At 35.9% G+C, this 25,855-nt stretch overlaps 4 protein-coding genes across 8 annotated transcripts; 1 reads left to right on the top strand and 3 right to left on the bottom strand.

Annotated features, from left to right (window-relative positions):
• Nucleotides 1-874: 874 nt before the first annotated feature.
• Nucleotides 875-4,376, bottom strand: LOC132179768 (glycolipid transfer protein 1-like). Of its 2 annotated transcripts, XM_059592538.1 has the most exons (8): nucleotides 4,296-4,376; nucleotides 4,162-4,216; nucleotides 3,458-3,587; nucleotides 2,946-3,001; nucleotides 2,707-2,837; nucleotides 1,963-2,098; nucleotides 1,584-1,715; nucleotides 875-1,136 (listed from the first exon to the last, which is right to left on the bottom strand). In XM_059592538.1, exons 3-8 carry the CDS (start codon nucleotides 3,573-3,575, stop codon nucleotides 1,101-1,103), a joined length of 609 nt encoding a protein of 202 aa, XP_059448521.1. In that variant the 5' UTR covers nucleotides 3,576-3,587; nucleotides 4,162-4,216; nucleotides 4,296-4,376; the 3' UTR covers nucleotides 875-1,100. The 2 variants fall into 2 exon arrangements, with proteins under 2 accessions (XP_059448521.1, XP_059448522.1); XM_059592539.1 differs by lacking the exon at nucleotides 4,296-4,376 and having other exon boundaries at nucleotides 4,162-4,289.
• A 3,893-nt stretch (nucleotides 4,377-8,269) lies between these two features.
• LOC132177698 (uncharacterized) lies at nucleotides 8,270-9,473 on the bottom strand. The gene is made up of 2 exons (XM_059590128.1): nucleotides 9,278-9,473; nucleotides 8,270-8,606 (listed from the first exon to the last, which is right to left on the bottom strand). The coding sequence occupies exons 1-2, from the start codon at nucleotides 9,416-9,418 to the stop codon at nucleotides 8,373-8,375; spliced, it is 375 nt and encodes a 124-aa protein (XP_059446111.1). The 5' UTR covers nucleotides 9,419-9,473; the 3' UTR covers nucleotides 8,270-8,372.
• A 2,254-nt stretch (nucleotides 9,474-11,727) lies between these two features.
• LOC132177697 (large ribosomal subunit protein eL14y) lies at nucleotides 11,728-13,603 on the top strand. Its single transcript, XM_059590127.1, has 5 exons — nucleotides 11,728-11,837; nucleotides 11,939-12,040; nucleotides 12,858-12,987; nucleotides 13,065-13,177; nucleotides 13,372-13,603. Exons 1-5 carry the CDS (start codon nucleotides 11,835-11,837, stop codon nucleotides 13,426-13,428), a joined length of 405 nt encoding a protein of 134 aa, XP_059446110.1. The 5' UTR covers nucleotides 11,728-11,834; the 3' UTR covers nucleotides 13,429-13,603.
• Nucleotides 13,604-15,884: 2,281 nt separating this feature from the next.
• Nucleotides 15,885-25,453, bottom strand: LOC132179986 (uncharacterized). 4 transcript variants are annotated; one of them, XM_059592814.1, is made up of 7 exons: nucleotides 25,329-25,453; nucleotides 25,108-25,234; nucleotides 20,740-20,967; nucleotides 18,066-19,704; nucleotides 17,476-17,778; nucleotides 16,406-16,659; nucleotides 15,885-16,323 (listed from the first exon to the last, which is right to left on the bottom strand). In XM_059592814.1, the coding sequence occupies exons 1-7, from the start codon at nucleotides 25,387-25,389 to the stop codon at nucleotides 16,107-16,109; spliced, it is 2,829 nt and encodes a 942-aa protein (XP_059448797.1). In that variant the 5' UTR covers nucleotides 25,390-25,453; the 3' UTR covers nucleotides 15,885-16,106. The 4 variants fall into 4 exon arrangements, with proteins under 4 accessions (XP_059448797.1, XP_059448798.1, XP_059448799.1 ...); XM_059592815.1 differs by having other exon boundaries at nucleotides 25,103-25,234; nucleotides 25,329-25,419; XM_059592816.1 differs by lacking the exon at nucleotides 20,740-20,967.
• Nucleotides 25,454-25,855: the final 402 nt, after the last annotated feature.

The following is a 25,855-nucleotide window of genomic DNA, read 5'->3' as shown; positions in this document are numbered from 1 at the left end:
AAAAAAAATGCTCATCAAATTCCTTAAAAAGAGCAACCTCTGCTTTCACTTGAGGTTCCCTCTCCTCGAATGTTGTCCAATGCCTCCACTAGAAGACTTGTCATTGTCTCAATTGCTTGGGTGGTGTCCAAGATATTCCTCGTCTCTTTAACGAGCAGGGAGGGTCCCTCGCCATAGTTGTTTCCGCATGTCATCCTGATTTGCGGGTTTAGACCCCTTTCGAACTTCTTGGTTTTCTTTTCCTCGTTGGGAATGGGATATGTAGCAAACCTCAATAGTTGGGTAAACTTTACAGCATACTCTATTACAAACATTACCTTTTACACTAGGTCCACGAACTCCCGGGCCTTAAATTATCTATTTGAAAATCAACTGAAAACCTTTTTGTGCTTATTGCGAAAATTGGAAAAACAAGAAGAGAATTGATGCAGATCCAAAATTTAAGATAATGATATGTTATTTCCCTAGTTTTGATGAATTAGAGAAGTCTAGGAAAATAAGCATAGATGAGGGTTCGGTAACAGCTAATGAAAATTGCCTGGTGAAATGCAGATGAGACTTCTTGGGGGGCATGTTATGGTGGGCAGGTCTGTTATAATTTGGTATCCATCTTATTTAGAGAAATTTTCCAAACCAAATAGAAGATAATTTTTCTCCCACACTCCCCATTACAATGCTCTGATTTTTAGCTCTTTAAGAAATGAAAAATTTTCTTCACAAAGAGGCAACACCTCAAGGAACCAGTTTGATAATGAATGCCCAAGCAATTTGATCGTTAAACATTTGGCACCATCCAAGACCAATTAAAAGGTCCAATGATAGTGATTGCAGTGGGATTATGAAACCTTCTAAACTTGTCCACCAATTACCAGAGTTAAAAGTAAAAACAATACCCTTTATAATTTATCAGGAAAAGTAAAAACAAAAGTTGAACAAAAACAAGATTTGGAGGAGTAATTCGAAGAATGGGTTGAAGTAACTTATAATTTATGAGGTCTCAAACTTTAGAAGCCAAATTAAATTATCCAAAACTCAAGAGGAACAAGGCGAACAAAACAGGGTAACTTGTAGCAGTCGCCACTAATCAGGAGTCATTTTCCTCATGAAGCCTTCAGGTCATCCAAGCCAACGCTAGCCTGTATCAAGAGAGGAACTTCCGTGAGCCTCTAATTACAATATAAATAGCTATTAAAAAACTCGAGGTTAACCTGTTTGCTGAAACAAAGGTAATCAATCAAAATATCACACTGAATGCCAACACTTTTGTGCGCAGAATTCTGTCACTCTTAAAACCCTCTAAATCTTCAGCCCCATTATTTCAGACTCCTGCCTCAAAATTCACAATCTCACGGTTGCTTTCTTCCTTTATCCAGAAGGAGCACATCCATCATTTAAAAAGTTGGTAAGGATATTATGACCGGGAAAGAAAATCTTTTCCCCTTTCTTCTTAAAGTTCTCTAATAAGTCACTAGCCATAACTTTTGCCTAGAACAAAATACGGCCAGACTCCAACACTCAAATATTAACAAGACAATATGTTAAAGCAAAGTCAGTCAGTTCTGCACTAAAAGAAGAAACCTTACCAGAAACTTGTGATTCTCTTCAAGAAGAGGGGAAAAGGTTGTGCAGAATTTTTCTATGTCAGCATAAATGTCTCCGGTGCCCCCTATAACATCCATGAACTTCTTTCTATCAGGAGCAAGCTTCATGGCAACCTGCAAAGTATCTAATAAGTCAAAAAGTCTGAATGAAACTACTCCAGTATACCAAATTGATATAATTCAAAAGGTCTAAAAGGTTAGACCAAGCCAAGAAAAAAGTCTAAAAAGGGTGGAGCTAATTACCAAGTAAATTTTCCAGCATTATTAATAATATTAAAAGGGGAGCATATTAGAGCTAATTCTAAGAATCCGAGTAAAGTTTCCATTTCTATAAATAATTTAATAATTACACGGACATTACAGTGAAACTTGAGCTAGCAAGCCAGCCATGAAATTTCTTCAGGGTCTTGCCATAGGAGTCTGAACAGGCCTGTGACATTGCCCAATCCCTATGCTCGAGTAAGTTGCGAAATAATTCCACCAAGAAATCCATTGCTCTGAAAATTCATCACAATTAACAAGGTGAATATGAAGGTATCACATTTTCAGAACAAATGAAATAACAAAACATAGGTAAATGACAAGCATTAAACAAGCTCCCTTTGGGGTCCTGTGCCTGCTTTCTAAGATTTTTCAAGATAAAAACATTCTACAGAACAATAATATTAAGCATTACCTTTCTTATTGAATCAACACTCTGGTCTCAACATGATTGATGAATTCATCTCTAAAGGAAAATTAAAAAAGTTTCCATGCCACGAAAGTGGGCATACACAAAGGCACATGCAAAGAGAGTGAGAGAGAGAGAGAATAATGTTCTATACATTCTTCATTCTCGTTTTCTTCTATATTCCTTTTTATTATCTTTTTTTTTTTTTTTTTTTGGGGTGCAACCTATAGTGGTAGCTTACGTTAATGATATCTTCAAAGTATTTTCTGCATCAGTAATACCACACATTTCCAAAATGCTAAATCACTTAGATCTTAAAGAATTCTTTATATAGATATACACTACATGCAAATGCCCCAACACAAAAATATATATATATAAATGATACAGAAAAAAAAAAAAAGAAAAAGAGCACAATTTACTAATACCATTTACCTTGTCAACCAAAGAAGACCATTGGTGCAACTGGATGATCCTTTTGCTGTTTTAGCTTCAACCTCTGCTCTCACCATGCTATACAAGTGGTTGAATTCGGATGGATTTGAAGAATATCTAGATTCCAATCTCTACAAGAAATATCATATAGAAATCTTTACAAGGAAGAAAAACCAATTCATTTCAAAGACAAACTAGTGAACCTGACTGTTTGAAAATACATAATAAGGACATCGTACCGATACGTTTCCACCAATATCAGTTTTAACAAGGGCCATTGCAGCTCCGAACTTATCTGGCATCATAAATGATTAAATGATTAAATAATTGAATTTGTCACCTATGAAACATGCCCAAAATGAAGCAAGTACTCGTATTATACATTTGACAATTGAGAAGACATTATAATTATATCAAATGGCATGATTATATCAACATGTCATGTGATATAATTATAATGTCTTCTAAATAATCAAATGTACAATATATCACATGACAAAACACCAATCACATAACATTGAGGACGCGCATTGCATGATGTTGCACAATTACACATTCTACTGTAGTAAAAATGGCTAATCCAAATCAAGAATATGTTTTGAAAGTCTGAAAATGTGGGAACTATGGATTTGTTTTTATTAAAAACTAAATATCCAGCGGCTAAATCAGAAATGATAATGCTGCCAACTTCGAATACAGTTTCCAGATGCATCCATTATGGTATGCACCTGATGGGAGATAGAGAATGCACCTATAACAGGCAGTATCTGCTTGCAGACTTCCAAGAAAGGCTTGGCCAGCATTTCACCTTCCTCAGACTTCACATGCTTCATTCCTTCCAAAGCAGGAGTGAACACTGTCCCCTCCATTTCTATGTTCTACTGCATATATCACCCAAAAAAAGAATAGTAAATTAGTCTCAAATTTCAGATTTTGGGAATAAAAATAAATTGACCTATACTTCAAAAGAGTGACAAGGAATATCATGGGTAGAACTAAGTCTGATTCAAGCACAGAAAGCGAGGTTGAAATTGTTAAAATTCACCAACCCATGATTTTGAAATTGAAATTCGAGATGTGACATTAACCCAGATAACAATACTATACTAAATTTGACCTGTATATACAATAAAAAATTCAATTTATATATATATTTTTTAGTTTCTCAGATATGTGTTTATAGAAACACAGACACACAAAAATTTAGGGAATTCTTCAATGCGAAATAAATCGCTCGAAGCTATAATCAGATGCGAAGTATGCCACGCATTGACGATCGCACAAAGATATAAAATATTGCATTATTTCCTATATCGCATAAGTCTCAAAATTTTGGTAAAAACTTTCTTAGCAATCAAATAGAGAGAGATTGGATCAGAGAGGTTAACAATCACAAATTTAAAGATCAAAATAGCAACAAATTTTTGAGAGAGAGAGAGAGAGATCCATACGTACATGCAAGTTGTGGGTACGGTTCGTGCGGTTTTGGAGCTCAGAGACGCTCACTGATCTGAAAGAGAAATTTCAAGGAAAATTATTGGGAAATTAGGAGAAAAAAAATGTGGGTGTTATTCGATGGAGCAACGAACCTCTGGAAATGAGAATTGTCAGGAGAGTGATGAGAAAGAACGAATCAGATGCGATCCGATAACGAGGGAAGGTTTTTTTTTTTTTTTTTTTTTATAGTAATTTGGATTTTAACTAATTAATTGAAGAGGAACCGGTCGTGTCGGTTCCTCGGTTTGAAGTCGCAGTCCCGTGAATGAGAGAATAGAATGCAAGGGAGGTTTCCATTCTATTCTCCATTGCCTGGCCCAAATGGAACCTCAAGCTCTATCGGCTCAATCTTCAAAAAGCCCAAATGTGACTCTAGGACCATTTAGGAGCCCACAAGCCCAGACCTCCCAACAAGCATTCGGCGTTGGAGGCAAGTCGCCAGTAGAGAAACACGTACACCTAGGGCAACAAATTCCCATAATTACGACTTCGTAAAAGAAGGAAATAATGCCTACCAAAGGGAACCACTTAAAATGAAAGTATTCTACCAAAAGGCAAGGATATGCTAAAGACTCCTAAGGAAGACATCTTTAAACGAAACCTCAGTACCGTCAAAGGCCCAATCAACCAGTAAATCTTGCTTTACCCACTACCCAGACATTCAATCGAAGCCGAAACCACATCTATATAAAGTTAGCCAAGAGCTAGACCTACGTATGCTCTTAGACCCAGATATGCTCACATGGATGACAAAAATGTTGAGATTAAAGATTAAGAGAAAATTAAACTTTACCCATCAAAGTTGTCAGTATTTTTTAATTCAAACACTAAAGTTTCAATTTTTGTAATCCACTCCCACAAAGTTCTAATTTTTTTCAATTTGACCAATATTATCCTAAAATTCTCATTGCCCCTAATTTTTATTTTTATTATTTTTATTTTTTATGAAAAAATAAATAAATTTGGGTCTACAAAAATGGCTAGATGGCCCGAATTTTTTTAAATTTTTTTTATAAAAAATAAAAAATAAATAAAAATTAGGGGCAATATGAGAAGTTTTAGATACAATTTGTCAAATTGCAAAAATTTGAAACTTTGGGGGGTAGATTGCAAAAATTGAAACTTTGGTGTTCGAATTGAAAAACGCTGTCAACTTTAGGGGGGTAAACATAATTTTCCCAAATATTAAAATAATATATATAAAATTAGTATACCTATTCAGTGTTAAGAAAATATACAAAAGAGAAATGCTAAAGGCCCAACTTTTTTGCCCAACAAAAGTCCAACTTTTACCCTTTATTTTTTTTCTAAAAAAAACAAAATGGAAAATGGAAAAAATGTCTGAAGCAACCCTATCTATTTTTTGCCTTTCTTTTATTTAATATTTTTTTAAAAATGAAAAATAGTATTTTTCTTCATAATAATGACATTTTCTTGAAAAAAAAAATGACATTATTATGAAAAAAATACCAATTTCATTTTTTAAAAAATACCAAATAAAAGAAAGACAAAAAATAGATAGGGTTGCTTCAAACATTTTTTCCATTTTTTATTTTATTTTATTTTTAAAAAATAAATAAGGCAAAAGTTGGACTTTTGTTGGACAAAAAAGTTGGGTCCCTATCATTCTTTTATACAAAATAATTGTTTCAATTATAATTTTGCTTGGGTTTTGTTGGGTTTTAGTCTCCCTTCATACTTAGGGTGGTAGATTTTTGCAGTGAAGACTAGTGCTTCCGGAGACAGTACTCCCTTTTCTTCGGTTCCAGATCCAGATCTTATCAGTGTCTTTTCAGTATCGACTTCCTTCGGGTGGCTGATAGTGTTCTTTGCTGGGGATATAGATAGGTTTGGAACTCTTAAGATTCTTACACCTGTTTTGTCAAATTTTAGTCTTATCGCCCTACATCAAACGCCGCCAGAATTTTTGATACCCATAGTCTCAAAATTGTGCCAACCTATAGATTTGGAATTGCCATCGGCCCTCCGAAGCGCCGCCATGCACCTCTGCCAGTTTCTGTCTGCACTGTCACTGCCCTTGCAGGAGCTACACGCTTCTGCCGCTGACGATAGTTCAAACGCCGCCAAGTATAAATCTAAAGAGATCTAAAGCGTCTAGGCTTTCATGGTGGTGCTCACACGCGCCACCAAAAGGTTCTGTCTGTCAATAAATGCGCGTTCCAAGAGCAGTTTACGTGCTAGCAAGACTCGCCTAAGAATCTGTTTGTTCCTTTATACGCCTCCACAAAACTCCGATCACATCCGCGATAGCGCCAATCGATAGATCCGGGCCAAACGAGTCTAGAGCCGTCGAGCACAGCCTCATCGGATGATCCACGAGCCTCCACGCACCACTCGAAGATGAAGCATTTCCACACATGCCGCTGCAGCTCCTCCACGCGCCGCCACGTCAGTCCGTTCATGAATGTTGCACGTCCACCTTGCAGATCTAGCGCCGCCGGTCAAGAATCCCCCAAGAACGTCGCCATCAGATATCGGACGCACCTCCACGCGCCGATGGTAGCTCCTTCGCGTGGGTTTCACGCGCTCCGGTATCTCCACCCATTCCGGTCGGCCATGTCATCCAGCGCCACGTCATAAGATCTTCCACGTCAGCTTCACTGCCATGTCAGCACATCGGCCACGTCAGCGACTTTGCCACTTTAGCACCTTGCCATAGTTTACTTTTCCTGCATTGACTTTTGACTTTAACTTTCTACAGTGTTGACAGTTGACTTTGACCAGACTAAAAGTTGACTAGGTGTTTTCCACTCAATTTTCGTTCTAATTTCAAATTTATGGTATATTTTTGCTTTTGGCATCTCTATATGGCAGAAAACAAGATTCTTCGCCAAATCTAGGCATTTGTTTTATGCGGTTCAAGTCGGTTCATGCTTTGTTTAATTAGGTTCCACAGCCTTTTTCTTTGGCGCAGTTCAATCCGGTTCATTCTTCTTGCGGTAGGCACTCTCGGGTCAGACCAATCTTTTCTCAGGTCTATGGGTTTTCGGGCCAAAGAAGCCACTTTCAATCAGCCCACTTATCCCTTGTCAAATGCCGCCATCACCGAGACCATTGATCCATTACTAGTGAGAAATTTTTTTTTTTTTGTCAAACATTTCAACGGTCCAAGGATTTCAGGCATGATTAGCCTCTTCAACAGGCCATTTTTCTCCCTGCTTAGCTCAACCGACCAGGCAAGACGGTCCAAGGGTTTCAGGCATGATTAACCTCTTCAATTGACCCTGCTTATCTCAGTCGACCAGGCGAGACGGTCTACTAGTTAGAATTTTTTGGATTAGACTTTAGTTCAGCCGACCAGGTGAGACAGTCCAAGGGTTACGAGCCAAACAAGCCCCTTTTAACCGGCCCTACTTTTCTCAACCAACCAGGTGAGCTTCTTCATTATTAGTATATGGTTTTCAAGTCAAATTACAACCAAGTGAACCAAGCTCCAGCTTAAATGCATAGCTCAATTCAGGCTTTATCCACCGGTCTCTAGCAACTTTTATGGCGTCACTCCGGCAACTCATTTAATGCATAGCTCAATTCAGGCTTTATGGCGTCACCGGTCTTTCGGCACAAGCAGCTTTTTCAGCGAATTCATTTTTCTTTCCATTTTCTTTTACCCAAACTCAAGTTTACACATTGAGTTTGAAGGGGAATATTAAGAATATTATGTTAGGGTTATTTACTTCCTTAGGTATTATTAGTCTACTAGATTTACCTTTCTTTAGTCTATTAAGTTGCTTGCCTCTTTATAAATAGAGGGATTTGTATTCATTATTATAAAGAATATCAATACAATGTAGTCCATTGTCATGTGCTTCTGCTCTTCCTATTATTCTTCCGCTCTTCTTTATATTTCCATTATTTCAATATGCTATCAAAGCATTCTAACAATCCTAACCCAAAACTGTTCAACTTTATTTGCATTTTGTTATGCAATCCAACTCCAATTAGCTCCAATGGACAGCCTGGTCCAATTTAGTGACGGCTCTCTCATAATCCTGCAGCTTATGGTCTTGTGGCATCGTTCTATTACACCCTTGGATTAATAATTGTTTCCCGAAAAGAGAATAATAAAAAGAAAGATAATCGAGCATTAATCATCATTGACAAAGGATTCTTGTATCAAAATGTGTTCTCAAGCTCAGGAAACAGCACTACTACATTTTGATAGGACTTTGGGTTGGGTATTTGATTGCATTCTTGACAATTTTTTTGGCGGCAGCATCGGCAAGATCAATGCCACATATATCAGCCAACCTGATAAGGTATAGCAAGACATCAGACAGCTCCTCTCCCAGATGCTCCTTATCTGATTCCTCCCAATTTGGCAACCCTCTGTCCACCTCTCCTCTCCACTGGAATATTTCTGACAGCTCTCCCACTTCACCAACCTACACATGAGATATAAAGAATGGAAATGAAAGCTAAAGGATAGTCCAAAAATATTTAGCATATATATACACCAATTTGCTTATATATATATAATTGCCATCATCAGTATTTGTTAATGCTTTTTAGAGGGTTTTTTTTTTTTTAATTTTTTATTATTATGATATGATATAAAAGTGAAAACAGTTTACTTTTATTTTGAAAATACAGAACAAAAGTGAGAAAGATAATGGTTTAACAAACAAAGTTTTTGATTTCATAAGGGAAAGAGAGAAATATCTTCGTTTGCCCTCAAGGAAAATTCTCCAAGTAGCAGAAATGTAGAGATAGACTTCTTCTTTATGAATAAAATTTCTATTATTCTATTAACAACAAACACAGAATTACAAACATCAGAAAAGATATATATATATATAACATTTCAGAGGATGAGACGACACAGAAACTGATAGAGTATTGCTGTGAAAGAAGATTATAAGATTTGCAAAGCTAGGAAGAGCATTCTGTTTTTGTAAAATCAATTATATAACCAACCTCAGCTCAGATACACACACACACACACACACACATATATATATATACACAAATTAATTAATATAAAACATTTTCAGCTTTTTTACAAGAAGGAAAGCGAATAGTATAAGTGGTATTTATATATATGTAAATAAATTACCATAGCAAGGAGTAGATTCCTGGGACTATGGTACTTCTCCCAGTCTCTGGCCTTCGCAAATTCCTCGAGCTTCACTGAGAGATCTTTCAGGCTAATGTCCCTGCAGCCTTTCTCCTCCGATATTACTTCTTCTTCTCCCATGCTAGCTTCTTCAGTTTCTTGGAGCCTGCATATATGGTGAGAAGGAGGGATTTCTTATGGCTTTAAAGAGAACAAAAAGTATATTGTTTCTTGGGGAATGTGTCTCTTTAATTTTCAGCAATAAAATTGAGAAAAAAGTAGCGGATGGTAGTGGGAAAAATACCTTTTTCATGGCTTATACATGAGATTCCTTGCAGCCGCCACCAAGAGAAAATGGCAAACTTTTATGAATGAAATAGGTAAGAATATTCCGTTTTTACCATGAGCTTACCGAATCCAATAGTAGGGCTTAGATTTATTAACACATACATGCCCATTGAAACGCCCATCGATATGAAATGATCAGAATGGATCATACATGTATTTAGTGATCTAAATACTCTTTGATTACTATATTCTAATCCTAATGGCACAGATTGTTAAGTCGTCAATTACTTCACAATAATAGATCGAGATTCGAAGAGATGATGAAGATTCTTATCTCTTATCTTTATTTACTCTATTAATTAAGCTCACATAATTTAATTCAAAACCTTGTGTTTGAAAACGTCTAAGTTCCTTTCAACGAATCTAAAAGCTTTATACACATGCAAATTCATAGGACTTGTCATAAAATTTAATTCCTAGCTTACATACAAACACTTTAAAACTTGAAGAGATTTATATAATTAATCTGCTCCTGGTAAAAATGGCTACATCCAAATTAATCATATTTTGATACTGATCAAATGTGTAATGAATATATATAACTTAAAGAAAACTTGTTCAGAAAAACACATGTTTTGAGGGTAATTAAAGAAAACTTGCTCAGAAAAACATCTTCTCTTTAATTTCCTTTTCTCTTTTCCTTTTCTGTTGTTCAGAAAAAAACATGGCTATGCTGCAAATGCATGCCCCCTCACCAATATTTTGGGTAATTCGTAAGGACAAAGTTGAAAAGTTGGAGAGACTTTGTGGCTGTCGAAGGGCCATGGCATCCATGATCAGTGCACCGACCATATCACGGGCATTAACATAGCGGGGTCAAATGGAAATATGATCTGATTCTCTCCCTTTCCCCGTGAGACGATACTCAGCGCTAGCTTAGCTGTATATATATATAATCAGCATATATATGCATGCGTGCATGTTTCTTTTTTCTTTCTTTCTTTCTTTCTTTTTCTCTTCAAACACTCGATCGTACGCATATCATTTCAAAGATTCTTAAAGGAAATGCCATGTTCCTGAGGCTTTCGTTTAAAACATCTAAAAAGATGATCACCAGACATCATTGTGACGAAAATTTTACAAATGATTGGCGTACGTGGCGGCCATTGTCATATATATATATATATAGAAAATTGTGAGCAGATATGTTAATGTCAAGATAAGACCTTGAGAATATTTATGATTTTAAAATGGCATATAGAATGAAATTCCCTGTATAGATATATAGAAAGCATCAATTCTTCATGTAATAATTTTATATGGCTAGCCCCACCCTGACCGACCCATGCATAAATTAAAAAGCACCCTTTGAAGAACTTATATATATATGGCACAAATAAAAAGGGACGTCTGATAATATTTCCTTTTCTTGAAAGTATTCTAATCTCATAAAAATTCTCACACCAAGATGAATCAAATCTTATATCTCATCCTTAAAAAGAAAAGGTAACTACCAACTACACGTCGACCATTAAGATATTTAATAAGATAAATTTATATAATAAAACCTTATTGTCATAGGATACAAATCATACTATAAGTTAAAAATAAATAAATAAATAAATAACAGTCTTAGTGTTTGTGACAATTTTGATAAATAGAGCTTTTAAGTCAAAAAGAGCTTTTAGGCAAAAACGTTATTTTTAAAGCTTTTGCCAAAAGTACGTTTTAGTCATTTTTAGGCTTTTTGAATATTTAAAAACGCTTTTAATTTTTTTACCAAACAAATACTTTTTTTCTTCAAATGGACTTTTTGAGTGTTAAAAGCATTTTTAGGCCCATCAAACGCAATCTCAAATAGGCTTTAATTGCCAATGCCAAAAGCCAAAAAATAAATTGGAAATGGGCAAAAAACAAAAAAAAAAAAAAGGTTTTAGATCTACCTTTCCTAAAAAATTTGTTCCAGTTGGGGCTGGTGTTGAAGTTCTTATGGCTGAAAGCCTGAAACACCTATAACCCAAACCTGTAAGCCCATTTGTAGCTCTACCCAATTATATATATATAATTTAGGCCCAAGTTTTTTAAACGAGACCCGGCTCTTTGGGCGAATAAACCCGACATCAAGAACCCTAAATCGGACGGTCTCAAAACTGCTATAAAAACGCCTTTAAAACAAAAACCCTAATCGCTAACAAAAGCTTTCATTTCCTCGCCTTCACGATACGCCTATCTCTCCCTCTCACTCTCGCACACACTTCACGAACCCAAAATGGTGAGCCTCTCCCTGCATCTACTCCTCGCCCCAACACGACGTGGTGCTTTGATCTCGTATTCTGATATTTGTATTTGGTTTTCTTTTTCTGTGATTTGCAGCCTTGCAAGAGGTACGTGGAGATCGGGAGGGTCGGCCTCATCAACTACGGTGAAGACTACGGCAAACTCGTCGTCATCGTCGATGTCATCGACCAGAACCTAGTACGTCCCTTTTTCCAAACGATTTCTTCTAATTATCTGTTTGGAAGCTGAGAAAATAATGAAAGGGAAAAAATAGTGGGAAATAAAACAATGAGGGATAAGTTTGGGAAAATTGTTGTGCGGTGTACTACCTCTGTTACATAAGTTAAATCCATGTCTTGTAGCTATGTCCTCAGTTCAACTGATTTGATCTTTATTGTATGCTATGTTGGATTTGTTTCTGTTTGTGTATACAGTACGTTTGTTTATTTTGTTCTTGGCAATTTGGTTTATGGATTGCGATTTGTATAGTTTTTGGCTTTCTGCTGTTAAAGCGAAGTTAGAAGTGGTTCACTTAGACATATGTGCTTTTATTTTACTGTTTTCCGGGAATTGGTTATGGTGTTTTGGTTTCGAATTCTTTCAATCTGTTTTTGGGTTTACTTATAAGAGGACGAGACAATTTTTTTTAATCTATTAATTTATACAGTGATTTTTGAAAAATCATCAATTCAACTGCTCGATGTTACTCATTAATTCTAAGGTTTAAGATATTGAAAAGTCTACTTACTGAAAATTAAGTCCATGTTTCATTTTTGCTTTTTTGTGGCCCTTCTTCCCCAAATAGTGTCTTAGGAATTGTTTTTTTGTACCTTTGAATCTGTCTCTTACATTCCTACATAATTTTATTAGCTTTATGTTGATTTGGATATTTTCATAAATGGATTAAATGCGTTACTTCACATCATATCTATAGACATTTTTACCTTGCACACTATTAAGTGTTTGTTAATTATTACCCATCTTATGGTGATGTCTGTTTCATTTATACCCATAGGCTCTTGTTGATGCCCCCGACATGGAGAGATCCAAGATGAATTTCAAGAGGCTTTCTCTTACTGACATTAAAATTGACATTAAGAGAGTTCCTAAGAAGAAGGAATTGCTTGATGCTATGGAGAAAGCTGGTAGGTACAATTAGTTGTGGAAAATTATGATTCTCATTTTTATATTCAATGATTTCCTTGTTTTTCTGTCTTGGCAGATGTTAAGAATAAGTGGGAGAACAGTTCCTGGGGTAGAAAACTCATTGTTCAGAAGAGAAGGGCAAATCTCACCGACTTCGATAGGTTCAAACTTATGTTGGCAAAGATCAAGGTTGGTTATAATATATGCCTTTATAAATGCGTTTCTTTAGCAACTCTTCACATAAGTATTTTGCTTTAAGCCTTTATCGATATTTCTGATTTTGGCTGATTACAATTATTTGTTTGCCATTCGTTTTGGCTTTGAAGCCATTAGCCTTTTTTGAAGTCTCAATTCTGATGGATCTGTTAAATATATTTTTGCAGAAAGCTGGACTGGTAAGGCAAGAACTAGCTAAACTGAAAAAGGAGAGTGCCTCTTAAGCGTAATATTACAAGGGTTTTTCAAATTTTGTTGATGAATTTGTTCCAGTTTTATTTTTGGATTGTTGTCCTGTCTTGCAACGAATTCAGAGTTTAAGAGCACGGCTTGAGTTTTTATATATTTCTGACAAGACTATTGATAGTCAGTTTTATTGGTAAACCTCATCTTTTATCATGGTGTTCATGTTATTCCATTTTTTAATCTTAATATGGGACTTAATTTGGGTGTTGGGATGCCTATATTTTGTGGTCCATGATTTATTCTAGTGAATTGTATGGTTATCAGCATATATTGTGATCTGAAGTTTGGAATGTCTGCTTTTTGTACTTTTTAGAGTGTTTTCATAATGGCTCTCTATAATTAGCTTTTCTAAAAAAAATTAACATAAATAATGAAAACACTCGATTTACAAGTTCCCTTCAATGCTTTATAGGCTAAACCCTATTGTCTATTGATGAGCACAAAGGCACCTTGTTTGGCAAAAAACTTCACAAGCCGTAAACTATTCTTCAAAAAAATCAATTTTATTTTTTATATCACATTAATCACTTTTTATTATTATTTAAATAAAAAATTACTACAAAAATCACTTTTTATTAATAAAAAAAAAAAAATCAAAACTTTTTGGTACATCGATCACTCCCTACTACAATAAAAATGCTTAAAGCAAGGCCCTAGTTTTCAGAGCAATCATTCCCTTGCCTTGCTGTCTTATGTCTCGGTTCAGAGAAATTGGATGGGTGAGGTAAGGTGAAGCAATTGAATTTGTACCTTTTTTAAATTTTCGAAAGAGTAATACTTGATATTCCAAAAACAATATACAATTCCTTCAAGAGACTATTGAATATTGTTTTTCTCATAATGGATATCTTGCCGAACTCTATGAAAATAGGCCAAGGCATGTGCTCGATTTTATGCACTCTAGGGCCTCAAATCTTCCGACGAAAGTTAGAGTTAATTGTGATCGTTTTACTTTTTAGCAGAAGTGCTCCACCACCATGAATGAATGATTTGTTGGCATCTCTGGCAACTGAGTTTTCAGAGACATTTTGGGTTACTGCTGAGGACTTTCAGTGCTTATTAGATGGGTAGATTTTTTCTCAGCTCCTTTGGGATGGGTTTGGTGAATAATTATTTTAGGAATTGTGCACCAGCTCAACCAGCCTTCTTTTTCGTTTATTTATTTTATTTTATGGATGAGTAGAAACAAATATAGTTACAAAAATTGAAAATTATAGAATCCAAAATACAAAGACTTGATAACGATCTAGCAAAGGATTTTCGAAGATGGAGAAAGCAAGCGAGAATGCTGCCAACGAAGTTGGTTGTAGCGGCCCGTAGTGGACGTTGTGTGTAATAGGTATTAACAAAGGAAACCATTTTAACTTAACTCCTGACCAACTTATGAGAGAGCTGAAGAGATTAATATGTAGCAATACAATGGCAGAGAAGACACCATCTAGGGCGGTGGGGACAGAGAACAATCAAGATTTGATATTTTTAGGTTCATATCAAGAACTGAAAATTACTAGTAAACCAAAACCAAAAGGGTTTTACAAAGAAGAGCTAGAGGTGTTGTGATTGAGGAGATTTAAATGAGTGGTGGCGCTTGGGCATACACGCGAGAGAGGGGGGCTAGCAAATGGTTAAGTGGTAGCCAGCGATGAAGGTGCCTGTAGGTGGTAAAAGTTGTGAGTTTTCAATAGATCTGACCTCTAATGATCCAAACATAATATTAGAAAAACTAAGAGGAAAAAAAAAAAAAAAAACAGAGTGAAAAGAAAACACGAGAGTTGGTGTCAATTGTTATTCTTAGGCCTATTCATTAGCTTATACAATTCAACTTTTGAAGCGGCATCAAGCATGCCTGATATCTTCATTTCCTAATTCCCACCCTACGCCAATCATTTAACGGCTGTGGTTTTCAGTTTATTTTCTTTGGAGAGTTTTATTTTCAATATTATTCATATTTAATGTCATTTTCAATTTCTTTTCATGCCTCAGTTTTTTTAAAACTACTATTACTCATATGTGAAGTGTAATGAATGTACATATACACTATACTATAAGATAAATATATAGAATTGATATTATATTGCTTAAGATTCTAGTTAATTTATCTAATTAACTCAAATAACAAAATGTTAATAATAATTAATTAACTAATCATTATATATATATATATATATATATATATATATATTAAGAACACACGACATTTACTTTATATTTACAATGAATAAGTTAATTGAGTAGTTCATAAAAATTCGAGTTCGTTTGAAAAATAAATGAACATAATTTACACATTATTTAGTTCGGTGATAAGCTTGAGCTCAACTTGTGTTTAAAAAAATTAAAATTAAAATGAACCACGCTTTAATATTGTATACTCGATTCAATTACAACCTCAACTGTGTTCTTTTTCTTTTCTCCTGCCTTCGAGCAACTTGGACACTTTCTAAATAATCAGTAAATCTTTCAATTGCCATAATCGTTCCAATATAATACTTTGTGCAGCTTTACACACATGATTTGCTAAAGCAACTGTGAGGGGTACGTCAGCATTAATCTGCTATATCTAAATCTAAATTAACGAGGAAAAATTCTAATGAAAATGAATTTTTGTCCACGCAACATTGTTAGCCACCTTTATAAACTATATCAAAATTTGCAACGACTAATCAGTCTGTCCATCACCATAATATCTGGCTGTAAGATCAGTGAGTTCAACCATATCTATAGGACCTCCAAGGTTTTGCAGTAAACTGTGAATAGCTGCTATGACATGTTTTCTTCCGTCCGGCTGACTCCACAGGGCCTGGAGGACTTCTGGTGGAAATACAGGAGCAGGCTGAGCAACCCATTGGTGGCCATCTACTACCTTTCCATTCAAACTAGCATAAGAGAGAGAATCATGATGAGAACATTTTGATGATAGCGCTCATAAAGATTTATTGAAAGCTTCGCCAAAATTACCTGTTGAGAATGCTTAACATGTTAGGCCATTCACAGAGCTTGAAATGCACATCAACGGTTCCCTCATGTCTCTTTAATACGTTCTTGACCACCCCAAAAGAATTGCATATGGTCTCCATCCTCGGATTTGTGCCGTTAATGTTCGAAATGCGTACCACTGTCGTCCTTGGTGCATCAATTCTAAAGACCAATAGCTTCTTCCCCGACACACATATGGAATGTTTTGCAATTGCCCTCTCTTTGGCGTCTTCAGTCTGCAAAGAGGCACTAAAGCATTAAGTAATGGAAACTTGGTTAAAGATCTTGACTTGTAACCTCAAAGGATAGCTAAATCGGCTAAGAACCACGTCTCATGAAACGGAAGTCAATAGTTCAAATCTCCTCTTTCCTCTCACCTTGGGGCCAATTATTTATATATATAAAAGATCTTGACATGCATCAGAAGACAACTTTGGACTATGGTTGTGTTAGAAGGAAATTCTACTGGAGGAGAATTCTGGATTTCATGGCCTCTAGAAGTTACAATGGCCAAAATAGAGGTCTCTCCCACAAATTAAAGGTAAAGGTACATAGTCAAGAAAGAGCTGGAAAAATAAAATACACACAAATGTTGTGTTTGTGTGTGTGTGTGTATATATAAACCGACACACACACCAAAAAAAAAAAAAAACAAAAACAAAAAAACAAATAGGTGAAGCTCTAGATCCAATTTGCAACTTCCAACTGTGGCTCTCAGGTTACATAAATATCTTTGTTTAGCTTCAAAATTGGGTAGGAGTAGAGTGATAGCCAACCTATAGACTGGGATTTGTACACTACTCAGGTCAGCATTCCTCATCTAACTATTAGGTCATATTTAGCCACAACAGCCAAAAAAATGTTTATCAAACACATTCTTGAGAAAATATCGGTATAAGTTCAGATTTATGTAAGCTTTATATAATAATTAGATAAGAATGTTATTTTAAGTGGAAGCCGCTGCCAACCACACCCTAAGTTATAGAATCTAAGAAGGCACTTTCTAATATATGACTGCTTAAGACCAGCAGCAAAAGTGACAGAAGCCTAACCTCAAATTCTACGTAAGCAACAGAATTTGAGGAACCCAAGGAAAAGCTGGATATGCCACTTTTGCAGAAAGCAAGAGCTTCTTGCAGCTGACATGAGCTAATATCATGAGTCAATTGTTTAATTTTCGCTGTTCTGATGGGATTCCTAATCAATGCAGCAGGAACGTCAGGATCACCAATTAGCTCAGGAATGGGAATCCTAGTAGGGGCATCTTCCATAAAAGAAGTTGCTTCCACAATCACATCTTCATAATTTACCATCAGATCAGTTTTCTTGAGAGCTTTCTGCAATGCTTTCCTTGTCTGCAACAAAACCAGATGCTTGTTTAGAAAATTCGAATAAAATGAATGTTTATATAATTTAATGCACATTTTCTCCCAATCAACAAACTTATGGTATGTTTGGTTTACAGATAGACCAGGTACAAGCTTGTCATTTACCATCTATAGGATGGAACAACAAACCTTCTCCTTCATGAATTATCTTTCGCACTATGAACATAAATAGAACATAAATAGAATGGCCCCTAACTGAGAAATCAAAAAGCAGTTAAGGCTTCAAAGTACAATGCTTAGTGATTAGCCCTAACCTTAAAATGCACGTAGGCATCTTCAAAGATGCTCCCTTGAACAGAGGGAAGTTTTTGTATCTTTGCAATGGACCCACAATCCTTAAATGCAGACATAATATAAGTGTTATCCAGTTTCGTCATTAAAAATCTAACCAATACTTTGTTCTCTATGGATCTTTCTTTTGTTGAGTCTGTTGCTGGGATATTATCTAGGTCTTCTGTGTTAGCTAGAACAGGAACCAGTGGAATTGGATTTGACGCTGTGTCATTAGAGGCTGCAAAATCCACACTGCCATCCTGCTCATCCTCACACAACTCACTATGTGTCCCGAATGGAATATCCATACATGGCACTTCTTCAGTCTCATTCAACATTTTACTTTCTTTGCCCATAACATGGCTTTTCAACAAAGCTCGTCTATTTTTAGCATCGCAATCTTGCAAATCAACCCCAGGTTCTGTCCTTTTAACTAAGCCTCTACTACTGACTTGCTTAGTATTACTGCAGATAGAACTGTCATGAGATTTAACAACTGATCGATCTCTAGGCAGCTCCTTGATGCAGTCAATTAGACCTTTAATATCAAAACCTTTTGGTCCATCTTCCCCTAATGTTTCATCTGAATATTCCGAAAATGCATTGGGTGTTAAAAAATTGCTCTGTTTACAAGGCATTTCTCCTGCTGATTGGCCGTTCTTCATCTTTATAAACAAGTGTGGCAAGCCTGTGACCTTGGGGGCACCATTAGATGTATCAACTTCACCCAAATCAGAGTTGGCATCTGGTATTTGAACAAAAGTGGCAGATTTCTTGTCATGCTGACGACTTCTATCTCCAAAAGTCACTCCATCTGCACCATTTTTTTGCAATGTTCTAGATGCTTCGTCTGGTAACAGATGGGAGCAAGTAAGGTGCTCAGGCTCTGAGTTTTGATTTATGTCCCCTAGTATGCTGGATAGTCCCTCAAGCAGCCTGTGCCCATTTTCAAGCTCACCTTCCGCTTGATCACCTGAAGAGTTTTCCCTCATTTTATTGGAAGATGCATTTACTGAATAATTTTTCTCATAAACTTGAGAATCTGTAAATGCTTCTGATGATTGAACTGCACTTCCTGTCTCACTTAATTTAAAATTATTTGGACTAATATGCACCTTACTAACCTCAGGAGCTGTCATGTTTACCAAATCTTCAGAAGCAATTTCACCCCGCATATGTGATAGCCCACTTATGGCTCCTGATGATCTAACTATACTTTCAGGGTCCCCAGGCTCAGTTCTTGTTGGCCAACTACTAGTATTGTTAGTCTCAGAAGCTGTTGCATCAGCCACATCCCTGGAAGAGCTTTCTCCAATTAAATGGGATTCTACACTTGTTGAAATCCTCTCCTTGCTAATTTTAGAATCCACTATAGTTTCAGATGTCTGAAGTTTACTTTCCGGCTCACCAAATTCAGTATTACGTGAACTGTTCTGTGGTATGGGAACCTTTAATGCTGGCTTATCAGCGGCAGAATCTGATGTTTCGCTGGTGACTTGATTCCACAGCATCTTTACCTTTAAATTAGTAAAAATGCGTTTCATAGCGTTCCATGATCCCCCGACTCTGTTTCGAAGTTGTGTTGCTTTTGGTAAGAGACCTGGTTGCATTTCCATATTTCTGTACATTTAAGGATTTCAAGAGAAAAACTTTAAATAACACAATTGTTGGTAGAGCTAAAAACACACTATAAACACATCAAACATGCAGCCTAATGAAACCCCTTGCCTCCCCAAACCACCCAAAATCCAAGCTCACACATTAGCAAGTGGCATTCATGATTTGTATCAGCTTCTGTTCTCTAAAGCAATTTATTATAAAGAAAAGCAAATAGAAAGAGGTATGTAGCGATTTCTTTTTCAAGCTTAAAGAGACAGGTATTGTCACAGAAGAAAGAGAGTCTCAAAGAGATAATATAGGATAGATGGGACAGTTAGGGACAAAGTACTCTATTGCATGTTGGTTTTGTTCAAGTTATTTTTTCTCTTTAAGAACTCTCTCTCAAACAAATGAAAACACATCAATTAAATTAATGATGTTTCCTGTTGCAGCAGTAACAATTTTGCTCGACCATCGGTGGGATTTCATATTAAACAGTACAGAAACACATATTTATATGTGGACACATGCACACTAAATAAAGATACAGGCTTAAGCCAACTGATTTAAGCAACGGAACTAGCTGCTGGAAATTTCAAAAAATATAAGGTATATAGCAATTCATCTTTCAACAGTTTGCAAAATTAGGTCATGCTACTTGTCACTGATTTATTGTTTAACTGGGAATCACAGGGTCGCAAGTTGTAATGAATATACTTGGCAGGGCCTCCATAAAGCAGCAACTATAGTCATGCAAAGAAGGGTGCATGAAATGGGTAATCGACCACTCCAGCCAAAAGATCCTAGTATATTTGAACCCTGAACCCATATCACTTGCCAACTTGAGCAAGGGTTCCTGCCACCTTCAGGCATGACTGAGGCTTGAATTGTCTCATGGAGTTTGTTTTTTCACGACACTACTAAAGCAAAGAATAATGTAGTGGACCAGATAAGAAATCAAATATAATAGCAGAAATCCATCGAGGTTATGTAGTGTTAGTCAATTCATATGCATCAAGTTTTTATAAGCTAGGATAGACAGCAAAGATATCTCACGTTCCGTTTCCTGACATGAAGTGACAAATCTGTGTTTGATGTGTCCGGACCGGGTCCATGGTGTTTTCAAGTCGTATCCAACCCATGTCCAGCCCAAAATTAGTAACTTCTATTTGGATGCATAAGAATACATATCTGAGACATGTCAGGTGCATATAGTGCCCTGACCATGTTTGATACTTGAAGATTCCACCCCTGCAGCATGTCCATGCTTCATGGACTCGACATCTTGTTGAAGCCCCCAAAGTGGTACATGGATGAATAAAAGATCTAGTGTTATCACCAAAAATCAACAAGGGAACACAAGTGCCTTGAAGCAAATCTTTTTTTTTTTTTTTTTTTTTTTTAACTTTTTTATAAGTAATCGGCACATCATTAAAAGCGTAAGTCGCCCCTAGATATACAGGAAGTATACAAAAGTATGCACCTAACTAGAATGAACAAAAAGAACAAGAAAATCACTATGACTGATCGACATAGGAGAAACATAAACAGCTGTCCAAAGATACAAAGTTTGGAAGATTAAGGATTTAATCTCCTCCAAAGTCCTCTCCCGATCCTCAAAACTTCTGTCATTCATTCCCTCCATAAACACCATAAAAGGCACATAGGCACCATCTTCCACAAAACAGCACTCCGCAAATTGCTAGTAGTCCACCAATAAGCATACATGTCCACTACACGTTTAAGCATAACCCAAAACAGTCCAAAACAACTGAAAAGGGTAGTCCAAATGGCATAAGCCACGTCACAATGAAGAAGAAGAAGATGGTCCATAGACTTCCCATTCCTCTTACACATACAACATCTATCTACCACAATGACGTTCAGCTTTCTGAGGTTATACATAGTAAGGATCTTACCTAGAGCCGCCGACTAAGCAAAAAAGGCTGCCCTCAAATGAGCCTTAGTCCACCAAACTGTTGCCCGACAGGAAAAACAAAACGAAGCAAGTTGTTATAATTTTACCTTGACATACCAAATATGTTTTTCTAATTCTTTCTTTTTTTTTTTTCTTTTCGTGTGGGGGGGGATACCAGCCATGTATGTAAGAGGTTTACATAGAGGGGAGTGAGGACAAAACTAAGCAAAAAAGAAAGAATGAAAAAGAAATGAGATTAAGCACGTAAAAAATCCATAGAATCTAGGAAGTTATCCATCCTATGATGACGACATGATTCCGTCATCGAAGCACAAAATGTGTGTTAAAAGATAGCTCTTTGCATCTCCGATTTATCATTCAGTTGCATCAAAAGTACGGTTACTATGCTTGCCGTAACAAATATGAAGGGACAACTCTTGGAAACTATGTGTATTCTCTTCAAGAAACATCGCACCAGATCACAATTTCCCTAGGGAAACTGTTCTAGATAGAACACAAATTCACTCCAAAAAGAACAAAAATAGAACACCAAAGCCCCAAGCAACTTCGAAATGCGAAATATGCAATTTACATATTGCATCAGTTTTACACAAAATACACACATCCATAACATAATGCCAATGCACACAAGGTTGTCAACAGTTAATATCTTTCGCAACATTGCTATCCAGACAGAAAAAAACTACTTCAGGAGGAACTTGCTGCAGCCATATCTGTTTCCATAGAGCATAAATAGTCCCAGGCCCTTTCCAAGCAAGATCTAAGATTTAACCTCAAAGCACCTGATCCTAGATAAAGCCCAATCTGACTCATCTGCCCCCTAACCGTCATACTTCCATCCTACACTATTTGTGGCATTTGACACCAAAAAAAAAAAAAAAAACAAATATGTTTTTCTTTTCAATTTAATAATAATCAGTGTGGTTTGAAAGTGTGCCTAAGTCCATTTGAAGCACAAAGTGCCAAAAGACAAGTGTGTGTTACCCCTAAAGCTAAATGCATGTAACTAAAGCACACACAAAACAGATGAAAGATAAAATCACTAAAAGTCAACAAGCTTTGATGTTAAAAATCAAATTACAAGCGGGATGGTGATTCCAAAATGACCGTCAATAAATTTACCTTTATTTTTTAAGACCGTCACCAGATGTTGACAAGCTTGACAAAAGGAACGACCTTTTGTAATGTCAAGAATTCACTTTGATCCTTTGAAGCAGCTCACACTGATTTTGCTCTATGTTCAAATCATTATTTGTCCCAGTTTTGTTAAAAGTTCAAGGCACACTTCAGTGCAAAGGCCTAGTGGAACTTAGGGACACAGTGCACAACACAAGCACACGCTTGATTGAAAAAAAGCGTGCATTTTAAATACAATGCATAATCATTTCTAGGAGAAAGATTCATCCAAATATTCCTTTAAATCAAAATAGTGATTATTTAGATTATTAGCTCAAATAGTTTATAATATTGTTCAATTATAGAAAGGTTATAGGTTCGAAATTCTAAATCCCACATAGACTATTTAAATTCTTGAAATCTCTATAAATTAGATTCAATAAAATTATCAATGGATAGCAAGTAATCAACTAAACCAATTAAATTTAAATATAACAGTAGATACCATTATCTTGTACTTTACACAATTTATTCTTCTCTGCATTACAAAACATACCTAACCATGGTAGAAATGTTCAAATTCAAGCACCCTTTTTTTACCAACTATAGCCAAAAATTGCAGAAAAATAGTATCAATAATCAAGCTTCATTCTTAATTGATTGTTGACCAGTTTTACTTTTAATTGAATCAAACGTGGCTTAATGGAAAATAAAAAAGCATGCCTTTTTATGCCTGGCAGTGCTGCCTTTTTAGCTTTATAGCTGCGCTTCATACGAATGGTTTTCTCTTTAAGATCAAGAAACACTTTTCCCTTGATGCCTTGTGCTTTAAGAGTGCCTAAGCACACTTTGAATAGTCTGCCTTGCCAGGTTCAGCTTGTGTATTAATGGCAGGTATCTAAACATGTTGGCAAGCTTAGTCCAGGCACTCTCAGGCAGGGGACAGGGCATACATGTGGATGAAAAAGAAGTTCATAAAATCGCTTAAGCATATGAACAGAAGGGTGCATATTATGAGTTTCTTAATTTTCAAGATGTCAATTATTAAAGAACTCTTATCATCACATTATCTTCATTGTTATTCTTGCTGTTTTATGGGCTTTTTTCTATGACTTGAGATGTTCATAGAAATAAGGTCAATATAGCCCAATTAAAGGTATGTTCTTTAGCAACAAGCTAAAAGTTACTGCTATACACTTGGGCATAAAGGAGGATAGGGAAAAGAGTCATTCGGAATTCTTGATGGAGGTAGAGACAAGGAATGTAGCAAAATGAATAACTAGGTAGAAAGAGGACATTTTTGGACTTCTGCTTATTTGCTTAAGAGATAATTAAGCTATCTTATCTCCTTGGTTAGGTAAACTCTTTTTAGTATATAAATTTAGTGAAAGGTGAAAAATGAGATGCAACTCTAGTAAACAAGAGTATCCAATGAAACCCTAAATAAAGTGAAAATTAAATAAAAAATAAATTACTAAAGTTTAAACCTCAAAAGATCCAAAAGGTCAGGAGATAATGAAAAGCAATTTGACGTCATGTACTTGTGGAGTACAAAAATCCTTGGGGTAGGCGCATATGAAAGTTAGTTCTTTGTTTAAGAAGGGTGCTTCAACTTTGATAGATATCGTTGGAGAGAACCTCCCCCACCCATCCTCCCCCCTGATTTGCTTGTTTTCTGGTTTTCATCTGAATTGATGTTTGAGTTTGTTTTGTTCTTGTGGAGAAAATTTCTCTTCACCTATTTTCTTAGTAATTTCATAATCCCATAAAAACCAATAATAAATAAATAAACACTAAAACTAAAACAGAAACTTCTGATATCTCTTTCTTCTAGTCTCGACTTATCATTAAAGCCCCTTGGTTTGGATTTTGCTGGCGAACGAACTCCAAGCCATTAAAAACATAAATACATTTTACTTCAAAATTTGAGCATTTATCTCAGTCTTGTTAATTCTGATGAACCAAAAGGACCAAAGATTTACAGATTCAAGCCCCAATAACAACAAGCAAATTTCACATCTTTTTGCTTTTATTGGACCCTTATTATCAATACTACAGTCTCTGTTTTGGGTTAAACATGGGAATTGGTTCTAGATTTCCCTGGGCCAATACACCGAAGGTGCATCTATTTAACCATTAAACTCACAGAAAAATCATGAACTCTAAGAGAAAACAGCAATTTTCTTAAAATTTGTACCCGTATTAAAATACCCATTAAAAGCTTTCTGCAGCAATCCTTATCAATCAAATTTTTAGCTAAACATAAACCTCAAAAAAAAAAAAAAAAAAAAAAAAAGACATAAACAGAAAACAAAATTGAAGCCTACGATATAAAAAGTCAGAGTTTCTGGGTTTTTAAAAGACCTCACTTCTTCACGTCCGGTTCCGTAGCCACTGCCCTCTGCTCCCTCGCCGCCTCCTTTGGATGTGATGACTGCTCTGTCCCTCCGCTTGATAAAGGCGATGAAGAAGAACACCATCTTTTTGACGATTGCCCTGAAATGACATTACAAGCAAAAACCCAGAAAATGTTTCATTAAAAAAAAAAACCTTCTATGTACGATAACGGTTTTCATGAAGTGAGTTTTACCTATCTTGCGCAAATGAAGCTGAAGGCCTGGTTTTGGAAGAAGGGGACGGGAGAGCGCCATTGTGCTTTCAGCTTTGGACCTTGTGGAAGTGGAAGTAGAGCGAGAGAGAGATTCAGACAACGGGTTTTAGAGAGGTTTTAGGACATGATTATTTTTACCTTTCAGCTTATTTATTTTGTTTTGTTTACTTTTTTGCTTTTTTGGGTAAGGTTTTGGTTTGGGGATCGGGATCTTAAAGAAAATGACACCAAATAATAATAATAATAATAATAATAATAAGTCTCCAAGAGGTAGCTCAATCGGTTTAGACCACGTCTAAGAAAGCGAAGGTCACTAAGACATGTCAAAAAAAAAAAAAATAATAAGCCAATCAGTTAAATTATGATACAAAATTGGTATTTCAAATTCATGTTTACAACTTTTAAAAGCAAGAATTACTGTTTTTCAAGTAAGATTTGGTCAATAACAAAACAAATATTTGCACAAGCTCAATACACGGTCCAAATTATTTTTAAAATAGTTTCAA

This window comes from Corylus avellana, chromosome ca4 (genome assembly GCF_901000735.1).
Source record: "Corylus avellana chromosome ca4, CavTom2PMs-1.0".
Classification (NCBI taxonomy): Eukaryota; Viridiplantae; Streptophyta; class Magnoliopsida; order Fagales; family Betulaceae; genus Corylus; species Corylus avellana.
Note: the sequence above shows the minus strand (reverse complement) of the source record. Positions and strands in the feature narration are given on the sequence as shown.